The sequence below is a fragment of the Agelaius phoeniceus genome, chromosome 4, assembly GCF_051311805.1.
Source record: "Agelaius phoeniceus isolate bAgePho1 chromosome 4, bAgePho1.hap1, whole genome shotgun sequence".
Classification (NCBI taxonomy): Eukaryota; Metazoa; Chordata; class Aves; order Passeriformes; family Icteridae; genus Agelaius; species Agelaius phoeniceus.
In genome coordinates this window covers 44,537,405-44,550,612 of record NC_135268.1, presented here as the reverse complement: position 1 = coordinate 44,550,612, position 13,208 = coordinate 44,537,405, and the positions used below count along the sequence as shown (strand labels likewise).

General features: G+C 39.8%; 1 protein-coding gene across 1 annotated transcript; it reads right to left on the bottom strand.

Annotated features, from left to right (window-relative positions):
- Positions 1-1,761: 1,761 nt before the first annotated feature.
- Positions 1,762-8,198, bottom strand: FRG1 (FSHD region gene 1). Its single transcript, XM_054633620.2, has 9 exons — positions 8,042-8,198; positions 7,669-7,736; positions 6,705-6,827; positions 5,697-5,754; positions 5,409-5,523; positions 4,933-5,037; positions 4,091-4,182; positions 2,931-3,041; positions 1,762-2,039 (listed from the first exon to the last, which is right to left on the bottom strand). The coding sequence occupies exons 1-9, from the start codon at positions 8,101-8,103 to the stop codon at positions 2,003-2,005; spliced, it is 771 nt and encodes a 256-aa protein (XP_054489595.1). The 5' UTR covers positions 8,104-8,198; the 3' UTR covers positions 1,762-2,002.
- Between the last annotated feature and the right edge of the window lie 5,010 nt (positions 8,199-13,208).

The following is a 13,208-nucleotide window of genomic DNA, read 5'->3' as shown; positions in this document are numbered from 1 at the left end:
TTGTCTAGATGCTTTACCACCTTTAGTACATTTTTAACAGGGGAAAATAAACAATGACTTTGGAAAATTAAAATCTCTTTCCAAATGCTCTGAAGACAAAATGATGTCATTGTCACATTACACAGTGTAATTTTTTGAGGCCTCTTTTTGATTCTGGTTTAGTTCTTTCACTGGTAAAGAAATTCTCAGTTTAAGAAACAGTTACCTTCCAGCACCAGTCACCTTCTCTGGCTATGGCTATTCTGCTGTGTTCCTATCACAATGCCTTGCCTTCAGGGTCCACACCAGCACCTTAGGCTGGGTTAGTCTAGGTTTCTTCTGTCAGTTTTTAAAAATCTAAGAAGGAAAATGCTTCTTAAGATGTACAGTTAGCATGCTAACTGTACTGACAGCTGATCTCACTGAAACTTAGCATTTATGTCCACCCTTCTGCTCTCTCATACTCTACATCTATCCAGTACTGTATTACCACTCTCCAGATCTGTTCCTTCCCCCCTAAGTAGGGGCTGCCCAAATTACTTTCCCCTTTTTTCTGTTTCAGTTAAATTAAAGCTCCTTGTGTTAACACTACTGTCAGGATGTAGTATCTTCAAGATGACTCCATGAATACCTCCATTGGGAAAACCTCCAAAAAGACTCAGAGCAACAGTTAAATAAATACACTGACCTTCACTGCTTTGTTATACCATTGATTTCACTTTCTTGGGCCTAGATTTCCAGTGAGTTCCCCAGATCCCTGTTCCTGTGCTGTCTCAGAACACATTTTCTCAAGACTCTAGAGTATCATAGTCCCAACATACAGGGCAACCCCATTGTTACTAAAATACTCTTATTCTCTGCAAGGCTGCCAGTCCTTTGCCAATTCTAGTACTTCCTCTCCTACCAGGGACAGTCCCATTTCATTTGCTCTGCCACTGCTTTTTACTTCACTTACTCACCTCTCTGTGACAAACACAAAACACAAAAGTTCTGTTTTCCCCTTACTATCACTTATAGCTACTTGCAACACACTGTATTCTTCTATTTACACTAATATGAAATGGAAAATTCCCTTTCAGGGCTAATTCTCAGGTTCTTATTCTCCTGCTGAGCAGTCCTTTCAGCACCCTTCCCCACCAGAGCATATACTTCTGCTTCCAGATCTATCTGAGAAACCATTTTTGTGGGTTCTATGAGTCGAATTTTTATTCAAACAATATATTCTTGAAAGAAAAATAGATGCTGTAATATCAATCTACTTCCACCATCAGTGTTCACTTCAGATGTATTTAAGATTCACAGTGACTGCGGATCAATGACACCTGCACTGAACTTCCAATAAATAGTTACTCTGGGCTGCAGCCTGCTCCTTGCAGTGCTGGTTTTTTCCTGGTGTTTCTGAGTGTAATTTTGGCAGCAGGCCACAGCAGCACTGTGATATTCCAATGGCTTGCTGTACATCAGTCACATTTCTAGGGAGGGATGTGTAGTGTGGTACCTATAACAATGAGTTAATGAGCCCTAATCCCCAGTCCTAGGCCAAACTAAGGAGCTCTGGAGAAAACTCAGTAACTTTTTTTCTCCCTCTCTGCCACAGCACACCTCACAGCTATGCCGCATTTTTATCCAAGAATTCCTGACTCTGGCCAGGAACATTTGCATACAATAATCTATTTATTTCTAAATTTTGTCCTAAAGGCAACTAAAAGCCAGGGAGCTTTCTCTCTGGACTAAATCAGTGTACAGTCTGTCTCCCAGGGCTTAAGTTACATGGCAAATAGCTTACCATTATTAATTGATTTACCTTTAATTTTTGTTGGAGCCATTCCCTTCATACAAGCCAAGTATTCACAAATTATACAGTTAACAAGATAACTGGATTATTAATATTTGAGAAAATTTTAATACAATTCCTCAAGATACTTAAAAAAATCTTTAAATAAAAAACACCTATAAAATATTTTACTCTTTTTCAATTTGACGCTGCCATCAAAGTTGCAGAAGAAAATGGGCCAGCTGGATGTCACTTGCAGTATCTATCTGCTTTCACTTTAGCTCTCCTGTATGGGAAAAGTGAATGAAACAAGATTTAGATTAAGACCAAATACAATTACACCTGGGTGTTTTATCTGCCTCAAATGTTAAGAATGCATTGAAAGTAATTTTTCTTGAACTCTGCTTCAAAGTACATATAAAGGCCTAACAACACTTTGGATTTGTTGATTAACTTTGTTTTCCTCAGGAGGTAGAACTGCAGTGTCTAAAGTTAACCTTGACTTTCCCTTCAAATCATCATAATTGCATTTTGTCTCCCCTGAGGAATGGAATTCACATTCAGCATGATCTGAAGCTGACCACCTGTGAGAACCCAGGAGTGTTCTCACATTACTTGTAATTATCAGAAATAGTTTTCTGCATTCCAGCCACTGAATTAATGCAAATATTTATACTATATACTGACATAAAAGCCTTTAAAAATTCAATGTGGTTTCTTTAGTCTCAGTTTAGCAGGAAAAAAAATTCCCACTAAATAATATGAAGACTGTTCTTAATAAACATTATTTCTCTTTAAAATGCAACTTCTGCCTCTCCAAAATATTCTGGTACCATAGGTATTGGAAAATGTTAAAAATTAGCTCAATTTTCACGATTAAAGATTAATCCCTCAACAACTCCATACTAAACAAACTAAACAACCTAGTTAAAGATTTTCAAAAGAACTAATTTACAGGTAATTTCAAACTTGCAAACTTCAGCTAAAGAAGTGAAAAAAAGAAAAAGTAAAAAAAAAGGTGACAACCCCCAGGACTCAGGCACAACACTCACCAGAGGAAAAATGCTCATGAACCTACATCCCTGAAATCCAGCCCTCTTCTGTACCCCAGTTTTACCGTATGTCCATCTCCCAGTAGTTTGTTAATCAATGCATTATTTCTAGCACTTTGAAGTACCTGTCAAGTAGCATTTCATGAAAAGTGCCTTCTTTTCTGGCTTTCCTAAGGGCTTTTGTATCTTCTTTGCTTATTTTAAGCTTTTTGTCTTGAAAACTTTGGAATTTCTTCCTGTAAGGGGGGAAGAAAAGAAAAGTAGTAAAGAACTGAAGCGTTTAAAATTTTTTTGTTTCCCAACACAACAGCAGCTGTGGTAAGAATCTTAGCTTCTATTAAAGCAGCAGGTAACTGACCTAATAAAATCCAGCAAACCATCCCAGTACTAAGGTTGCACTAAGGCTTCTGTAGGTGAAAACTATTCAAGTTTTGCTTTTTTTGGCAGTCTAAGTAGGAATGAGCCCCTGTGTGACTAGCATGAAGTGGTTACACATTTTAAAGAGCCCCTTATTTAACTACTAGCATAAGAAATCAGGGAGCAAAAGTGTACTGGATGTAGTTGCAAGGTGCTGACTGTAGGGAAGTGCAGGTGTTTTCTCCGTGAGAAAAGGCCAGGGGCTGACCTGCACTGGACAGAGCTGGCTCTCATGACATCCACTACAGGACACAGCCAAATCCATCAGCAAAGCTGGTGGCACTCCCATGGAAACAGATTTAAGATAAAGCAAAATGCCACACAGGCAGAGAAGGAAAAAAAAACCAAACCCTAAAAGCGCAAAATGGCAGTGGGAACATCAAGCACAGAGAAGGAGAGGAAGGAGATGCTCTAGGTACTGGACCAAATATTACCTTCCAGCCCATGATTAAGACCATACCATAGCAGGAAAAAGAAAAAAAAAAAGCAGGAAAGGAAGGGAGTGGCTGAAAGAAACCACTGTGTATTGACCTACAGCACATGTGGCTTAGTGGAGCAGGTAGAAGCTCTGGAGAGAAGTTGAGCTTGAGATGGGAGAAGGAAAGGTGGTGTTATTAATTTTTGTCTCTCAGAATCTACATGCAATGAAAAGAAAATAAATTTAACTAATTGTTCATAGTTAACCCTGGGACAGTATCTGGTACAGCAGCTCTCCTTTATCTCAAGCAATGAGCTATCTCACCCTGTTTTCTGCCTTGTCCTACTAATGAAAAGTGAGTGAAAGGCTGGATGGGAGTGGGGCCCAAAGACAGCTCCAGTCAGAAACAAAAAAGGTACTTGAGCCTGTTACCAGCTTCAAAGTACGTACACGTAATTGATTTCACATTGTTTAACGTTTCCTTTGTCTTCTTGTGGAACGTCATCTTTCTTCTTAGCTTCTCTTTCAGCACAAGTACGAATCTAATAATTGAAAGAAAAATGAGAAAACAACCAAAACACAACAGAAAACACCTGTATTTTAAAAACAGTAAGTTACAGGTGAAAGATGACTACATATCCTTTCTAACAGAATGAGAGTCACAGTGACTTTTCAAGTTCACAGTTTACAAACTGGTTAACCAGAAACAACTGCAAAAGTAAGAGCTGCATGAAATATAGGAAATGTTAAGTGCAATCCTTGATACTAGACATAACTGCCTTTATCTCAAAGAAGCACTACTACAGTTCTTAATTTTGGCAGGGACAATTCAGAGATTGACTTAAAATACTATTGCTCTGACACCTAGTTAAGACACCTATCTCTACTTGGAGAGTAGAGATATATTTCCCATGCTCAGATAAAGTCAAGATACTCTTTTCAGATTCTCTTAAAAATCTCCCCTTCTGGATCATTCTGGTAAGCCCTTCTCTGTCTGTGATTTGGTCATAATTCCTCTCTTCTGTCCCAAGCTGTTTAGAAGTACCTGGAAGATCACATAGACTCTTTTGTCCTCCTGAGTGGTAAAGTATCTTCTTATCTCTACAGGGGATACTGAGAATTATTACAGCCCTGGAACTCATTTACCTTTCTTGTGGCCAGATCACTTGACAGCTGATAGAAAGAAATTATAACTGTATTAACAGAAAATCATAGCACACAGACACCTGCTTGTTTGAGTTCGATTCCTGCCAATCCTGTATTAATTGTAGATTGTAGAAGTTATAGATTACCTTTATCATTTCTTCTTCCCCTGCAGTTTTGCTTTTGGCTTCTATGTCCCCCTCTTCATTACACCTGATAAAACGGCTGTTTGCTGCTAGTAATGCCATTTTCCTCTGCAGAAACAATATCACACACTGTAAGTATAATGAGGTTGTATATAATCCTTGATTTGTAACAATTTATCCTCTAAAATATGCCAAACATCTCTGTAAATAATTCTTTTATGGATGGATACTTCACTAGCTAGCCAGACTTGCTGACTCCTTCATTTTTAAGATGCTTATAGCTGCGAAAATGCAGCTATTGAAGCATTTAAAAAACTTTCAATTACAGTAAATGCATTGCAGTTGGAAAATCATAAGTTACAATATGAAAGAGATTGCAAAAGGCTTTAACTTCATAGTAAAAATACCCATCTACAGAGATTAACTCAAAATACAATCAAACACTAGCAACATCAAATAAACTATTGCAAACAGCTTACATCTTGGAAGACAGGTTCCCACTGCTCTCTTGATCCTATTGCATCGGAACGTCCAACAACAAGCCCGTCTGAGTTTATACCAAGGTATTTGCCATAACCAGACTTGAGAGCAATCCTCAAAGAGAAAATGTAGGAAACAAGAGTGTTTTTAATTAATGCAATTCACAATACCCAAAACATCACCGACACTTTTAGTAAAAGACAATGTATTTCTAAAGAGTATTAAAATGCCTTCTCACAAAATCCAAAGATAACAAGTATCAAAACTTGAAACATTACAGTAATTACCTTGTATCAGATAACTTAACTGCTGTAAACTGCTCAGGAGGACTAGGGCCTTCATCACCTGAGGAATGAATTTTCCATTAGTTAAGTATGAAGTATAAACATAAAATGTATTAGCCTACTAATACTGCAGTATCAAAAAGAACATTGACTATTTCTAAATACTATGGAAAGTATTTATTTCATTAAAAATTCCTTTTTGAGTACTCACTTTTAAAAAAGCAATGCAAGTGCTCGTTTATGTTCATATATTTACAATGCTTAAAACAAGGCACAAAATAAAGATTATCATAAGTTAAAGAAATTTATAATTAAGAATGTTTTGTAATTTTCCTGGTGGCTTTGAATACCTTAATCTCCTTGTAATGTTATCACTTTCTTAACAAAATGCATTATGGTTCAGCTATGGTAACTTGACTCAGTATCCTAAAAGCTACTGGATTCTCCATCCCTCAAAACCAAACCAAGAGAATATGGCCATTGTTGCTCTGATCTCTGTTTGGAGATGAAACACACACAGACTGTCAGGGTTCTGGAACAGTCCATGTCAGAGTCATTGCCCTCAAATTCAAAGAACAAGCTAATTATCCCAGCACATTAGTAGTTCTCTTGTGCAGTGACAAAACAAGTATATTATGACAAGGATGCAGCAATAAGCATTAAAACTCATCTACCTTGAATTTCACTCTTCAAGTGACACCATAAACACTTTATAGGTTTTAATAAAAATTATACTGCTTTTTATCCAGCAAGCGGTATGGCCTTTAACAGGTAATCATCTACAGTGCAGTTCAATTTATTGCACACATAAGCCAGCATGAAACTAGATGAGTGAAACTGATTGGCAGTCATTAGGTTTAAGTCATCTGCATGCTTCAGCAAGAATTATTGCATTTTTTGTAGTAAACTGGTTTCAGCTGTAACACTGCTTGCCTTGAGGTGATGCTAGTTCTATGCTTTTAGGCACTTCATTATTAAAACTCTATTATTTTCAAATTTCCTGGAACAAACCTTTATGTGGTGCTCCAAGTGTAAACAAGCCATTGTCGAGGGCATGGATGTAAGCTCCTTTATCCATTTCTATAGCTATAGTTCCTGTAATTTCACCAAAATTACTGACAGCCCACCAGTTTCCTGTAATAAAAAAACATGACAGTTTATTAACAGAGTAACCACAGCTTCTGATTACAATAGCCAAAGAGGTTATATTTCTGTGTCTTTGAAATTTTAAATTCAAAAGATAGCTATCTCACAACCTTTGTGCATTATTTTATAGTCCAGAGCCAATTTAATGGTGTTGCTGCTGCTGCTTCAGGAAGTCCTGCTCTTTGACCAGTTGTCATCCCTAGCTACAAGCTCCTCTGCTTCATCCCTTCTTTGTGTTAGTCCACAGACCAAGCTGATTCATTCAGCTGATGCAGCAAAGACACACTTAACAAGAAAAAGATTTTTTCCCTCTGGATCTGTCTCCTGTAGTTTTGGAGTCATATCCATTTATAAGATTCTCCAGCAAAAGAGAATCAGAGACACTATTTAATCTTGCTGTTAAATATGTAAGTTGTAATCCTTAGACCTCAGTTGTTCAAACCAATCTGGATTTGAACATTTGACTCCTACAGAATTCTACCAAAGTTAAAGCCCTTCCCACGTGCACAACTTAGAATTATGACTTTTACATTTTTTGAACAGTAAAGTTTTCTCTTTGTATACTGTCTTACAAATATTTCCTAGCTCATTAAGATAGTAATGCTTTTTTTTTTATTACTTATAAAAAACTGAATCCATTCTATTGGTGTCACAAGTTCTGTATGGAATCTAGGAAGATCCCAAGACACAACTGACATGTTGTGAGAAACTGTTATATATTTCTACAGGAGTTACACTTGCTTTACCAAGTCCTATAACGACCTCCTTAGCTTCTGGCACATCCCCTACAGTTTCCGCACTGTCGCATAACTCCTGGAAAGCAGCTCACCAACAATATCGAGCTGCTCTGCCGCATCCTCTTCCCTTTTCCTTTTCTTTTCCTTGTGCTTTTTCTTGCTGCAAGGGGAGATGCAAAGAAGTGAGAACGAGCCGCCGACCCGGCCCTTGTCCCGCCGGGCCTCACGGCCGGGCCCTGCGGGAGCGGTCCCTGACCCCGGCCGGGATCCTGCGGTGCCAAGCCCGGCCCCTGCCCTGCCCTGCCCCGCCGGCGAGCCCCCGGGCCGGAGCGAAGGAAAGGGAAGGGCAGGCCCGGCCCGGCCTCATCCCTGCCCAACCTCCTATACCGGCCCGGCGGCGGTGCGGGCCCCGGCGGCTGCCGCAGCGCGGGGCAGGGGCGGCGCGGCGGGCAGCCCGCTCCTCACCTCTTCTCTTTCGATCCTTTGAGGACGAGCTTGGTGGATTTGACGCAGGAATACTCCGCCATGTCGGGATCCGGGAAGGGCGGGCGGACGGAGCCGGCTCCGCCCCGGGCCGGGCGGAAGCCCCGAAGCCGCGGCCCGGCCTCCGCCCGGCTGTGGGCGGGCACCGGCGGCACCATGCCTCGGTTAGCGCACGTGGGGGGTGCTGGACACGGAGTTTGAGCGGGAAAATAAGAAGAGTTTAAAATTACATTTAAACAGTCTGTCCCTGGGCACCTTTCCCGTCTAAGTCTGGCCTGGCTGTACGGGTGCAGTGCTTGCGCTTTGCCAGACTGCAGGCAAAGAACGCTAAGGAATGAAGAACCCACAGCTTCTACAGTCCGTGTGTGTGTGCATGTCGATTGTAAAACACATATCGTGAACATCAGCAGAGCCCTCGGACATGAGAGCAGCAAGGCCAAGGGCAGCAGGTCTTGCCTCTGGCAGGGTTACACGAGAGCTGGACACCTGGATGTGCTGGTGAAGGAGTAAAAGCTTCCAAGGACGCCTATGAAGACCAGTCAGGGAAATGCAGTTTGCAAGTCAGCCAAGTGTACCATGCTAGGGGTGAAATGAGGTATGACAATTTTTTCCCATCCTGTTAGCCACTTGGTATTCCACAGAATAAAATATGTCAGACTTCCCCCTTGGCACATAACAACTTTTTCTCATATTAACTTAGAACCTTCTAGATAGGTACCAAGACTCTTTCCTTGGGGAACAGCACATGTGTGAGTAGAATCCCAGTTACAGTAGTAATTTGTGTTTAGTCTTCCAAAGTGTTCTTCCTACTTCACACTCATGGAGGAGGGGAGGTGTGCCCAAAAAGTTGCCTGTTGATTATATTACCTGATTAAATGAAAAATACTACCGCTACCAAGGCTTGTTGTACATGTCTTATGTACAGGTACAGAGACGCTTGCATTGGATTGATTTATTTCAGTTTCCAAGTTAATTTCCTATCTATGTTTGCTTCCTGTCTGTGCTTTTCAGCACCTCACAGGTATCTTCTACAAGTAAGAAATGCGAGTCTCCTACATGTTTATGTCAAGGCTCTTAAAGTCACTGAAAGCGTGACCAGTTGACAAAGCTTGGTGTGTACGGTGTCCCAGTGAATCACCCTGGAGTTGGTGAATGACTGCAGATGTCTTCCACAGATACTTTGGTTGTATCCAGAACCCTGCCTCTTCTCACCAAAATTTCTTTGAATTTCTGTCTGCATGCCTAAGATGACACTACCTTGTATTGTAGTTACATGTGCTGTGTAAAATGCAAACAACCGTAATGAACTTCAAGGAGGTTTTGGCAAGTGCCTCATTTTGGAGCTTTAGGGATGTTGTGTTTGTTAGCAAAAGCAATATCTGAATCAAGCTGCTGGTCTGTGTAAATTCAGAATATTTTTTGTGTGTGGTTGTGTGTGTTGGCTGTGCTACTTTCTGTAGGTGCACAGTTTGTGGTGATTGGGAGTGGGGCTGTGGCAGAGCCTCATCCCCAATGGGCTGCAGCTGTGAGCAGCAGGTGAGCAGCATTGACAGCAATGAGCCATGGAGTGCCCAGGGGCACTGACCAACCACCAAAGGGAACAGAGGGCACACAGGTGCAGTGCATGAACATGAGGGTATAAAAGGTTGGGCTAAAGAATAAGAAGGGCAGATGCTTGAAGCCTTCTGATGTGTTGTTACTCTGTGTGGGATGAAGCTGTCTGAAATTGTATGGTGATGCTCTGTGTATTGTGGTTGTCTCAACTGTGACGTATGCTGCGACAGCTTTTCTGCTAGTAAGTAGGAAAGTACCTGTCCTCTGTAGGGTTGTCTTTTATGTTGCAATTTGTCCAGGAACTGCTTATCCATGCAGACATCCTGACTGCCCATCCAGTTTTTGCCCAACTTCCTCTTTGTTGGGATGCATTGCTCCTAAGCTTAGAGGAGGTGATCCTTGACTATTAACCATCTTTCTTGGGTGCCTCTTCCCTCTGGGGCTTTATCCTGTGGTACTCTCCCACAGGATAAAGATCCATGAAGAGATCCAAATCCTCCTGCTTGAAGCCTGAGGAAGCCAGCTTGCTGTTCATTCTCCTGGCTGCCCTAAGGATCTTGAACTCCACCATATTATGGTCACTGCAGCCAAAGCTGCCCTTGTACTTCACATTCCTCAGCAGCTCCTCATTGTTGGTGAGAACAAGATCCAGCATAGTACCTCTTCTTGTTGGCTCCTCTTTCACTTGGAGGAGAAAGTTGTCATTTTAACCAATATATTCATGTGTTTCCAGCCCTTTGGGATTCACTTCAAGCCAACTTCAGCAGTGAGCAATTTTAGCAAATACAGTTACAGCTGTATTTGACTCGTATCATTAAATACTTTTTTTCAGGTTCTAAACAGATATTCCTATAGGGCAGATATTTTAGTAAAAGGAATATGAAAGAGGAGAGAGCAATTACATGAAAGTCAGAACAAAGCATAGAAGAGATGAATGAAGCAGGAAAAAACATCTGTCTGCCACCCTAGCACGCGAACTTGCCCTTTGGTGGTTATTTTAGGGATCTGAGTTCTTTTTAGTCTTTGATTCTGTTGAGAGAAAACCTGCAGGAGTTCGTTTTGTTCTCTTAGCTATAACTTTAAAACTTCATTTTATGATAGGTTCTAATTTTTTAACTGCTTAACTGTGCAAACTTTGTATTTATGGGGTGTATGTACATTTTTTGTCAAAGTGGACCTGTGTTCACTGATAGACTATGACTAGCACTTCATAGTACACAAGTACTTAGCTGAGAGGTCCAATGAGGGAGGAAAAGGTAAGGATAAAAAGCATTTATAAGAGATGTAATAACTTTAAAGTTATTAAGGATTATCCAAACTGGATTTTTTTGTGTTTTTTTTTTCTTTTTAACTTTAAAAAAGGAAGAGCAATTAAAACAATTTATATTTTAAAATACATATATTTTTATCATATGCCAAATGTTCATTTTGCAATTTGTCCACCAGATGCTGCTATAGCCACAAAAATAAGTGCAGATTGAGAAGTTTGGGGGGGGGGGAAAGGAGACAGTTTTATTTTCATTACAGATAACCCTTACATAATCATGATCCTGGAAAGAATTATGTATGTGTTTACATTTTGTATAGGGAATAGTCCTGGTGAGTCCAATTAAGCAGCTCATTTAGTGTAAAGTTGATAGTGATTGCAAGCTTTCTTAGGATAGGACTATATCAATTATGTTTGCTATTTTCTTAATTTGCTGTTCTGTTTTCATTCTTCTGTTTCATGAAGAGAAAGTAGGAAAGACAGAATGATAGAGACAAAAAATATTTTAATAGAAATGTAGATTTTTTTTTGGGCTCCCATAACGTATGATATATTTTCTTGTTAATGAGTATAATTTTACTTAAAATTCACGTATCTTAAGTTTCTTCTTAAATTTAGTGACACCAGCAACAAATAGGCATCATTACAGTTTATGCAGAAGATGATAAAACCTTTTCCTGCAGGGCAAAGTGATGAAATAAATCTGAAAACTGTGTATAAGATGGTACCACTTTAGAGAAGCTATTTAGACTCTAATTTGCCAGTTAGTATTTTTGAAATTAAAACATTTCCAATATGTCCGGGCCGTGGTTGTTTAAAAAAATATAACAATTCATTTTCTTTATGGCATTGGAAATAAATTGAGGCTTTGTGTTTGCAATTCTAGGAAACAAATCACTTTTTTAATGACTGGATTTTCCTGCCAGCTTGGAATTTGCAGCATGTGCATTTTATTTTGAAAGCCTAAAGAGTGAAATCATTTGCTGTCGTTCATGCAGATGGGGCAGATTGGCTGAGGTGTCATTTGCAAAATGTGCACTTTCATCATTCAAGTTTGAAGGGGATCATTACAAAAATGTATTAGAAACTCAGGACTGATGGAAGTGAAGGGCTGGGGTTGAGCATCTGTGTCATAGTCTAGTGTCATAAGAGCCTGGACCCAAACTTAGGTGCTTTGGAGTTTTCTTCCATCATGTTTTGTTACGTTAGGAAATACTAAAATACCTCCCCAAACCAGAGAAACTTGAGGTAGCTCTCCATAGCCAAGCTGACAGATTATGTGGGATTTTTTTCCTCTTTTGTTTATAAGCGTGGGCCCCTTGTGAAATATCAAAGCTCTTGACTGATGTAACAGCCAAGATCGATATAGTTTTGTTTACTCATTTACAGAAGGAGTGAAATCTGATGTGAGTTAGAACCAGAGCAGCTATATTTTAATTTTTCCCCAGTGGGACAAAGTACATACTCTGGAATGTTGTGGTTTGTCATAATGTTCAGCAGCAGTTGTGCCAGTGTTGAGGCATCCCCAGGACATGATGTTGCATGGCAGATGTAAATAAAAAGCTAATTTGATTCATAGCATTTGTAAACTGCATTCTGAAAATGGTTTTGTTATAACTTCCAAATTTTAAATGCAGTCAGATTTTTTTTTTAAGCTGAAAATGTTAGTGTTAGGTTTTTAAGCACAGGTGAACAGATATTCTCAAAATTGCATTTCTCCTACTTGGGTTATGGCTCAGTACTTGGAGTATTTGGGAAATAGGAAGGGTTTCTCAGCCTGTCAGGGCAGGATGGAGCTCTAGCTCAGATCCCCCAATCGTCAGCATCTCTGGTACAGAAACCATGTGTTGGTTCTGGCTTCTCACCTCCTTCTGCTTTGCCTGATCACTCCATCACTTTTCTCTGCTGTCACTCTGTAAAGTTTTGTAGTGAAGTTTTTCTAGCTGGCCAGACCCTCAATATCTACTTCTCCAGACATGAGATCCTGCTCTAGAGTTTGTCAGGGAGCACTCACCAAAATCCCTTTCTGCTGCACACTGAGGGAATGCAAAAGAGAAATGAAAAAGTAACTGCAAATGTACAGTGGTTTCATGCTGATGCCAACTCTCTATGATGTTTGCTTAAACTCAGACCTTCTAGTTTCTGCTTGTCATCCCAAATGATGCATGTCTACTTCAAATTCTGTTATTCTTTCCCACCAAGTGCTCTGCATTTTATCCTGATGTACTAAGGAAAAGTTTATATGCGTATAAACACTTCTGTTTCTTTGTCTGTTACTCTGTTTCTTTATTAGTATTTTTTTAATACTATATAATACAATAATTTTTA

Bases quoted from the DNA above. Each gene is read 5' to 3' on its own strand.
- FRG1 (XM_054633620.2), bottom strand. From the start codon at position 8,103: ATGGCGGAGTATTCCTGCGTCAAATCCACCAAGCTCGTCCTCAAAGGA. The intron at 6,828-7,668 runs GTGAGCTGCTTT...TTTTTATTACAG, and splicing joins AGAGCAGCTCGATATTGTTG to GAAACTGGTGGGCTGTCAGT. The intron at 2,040-2,930 runs GTACTTCAAAGT...TTTCCCATACAG, and splicing joins CATGAAATGCTACTTGACAG to GAGAGCTAAAGTGAAAGCAG.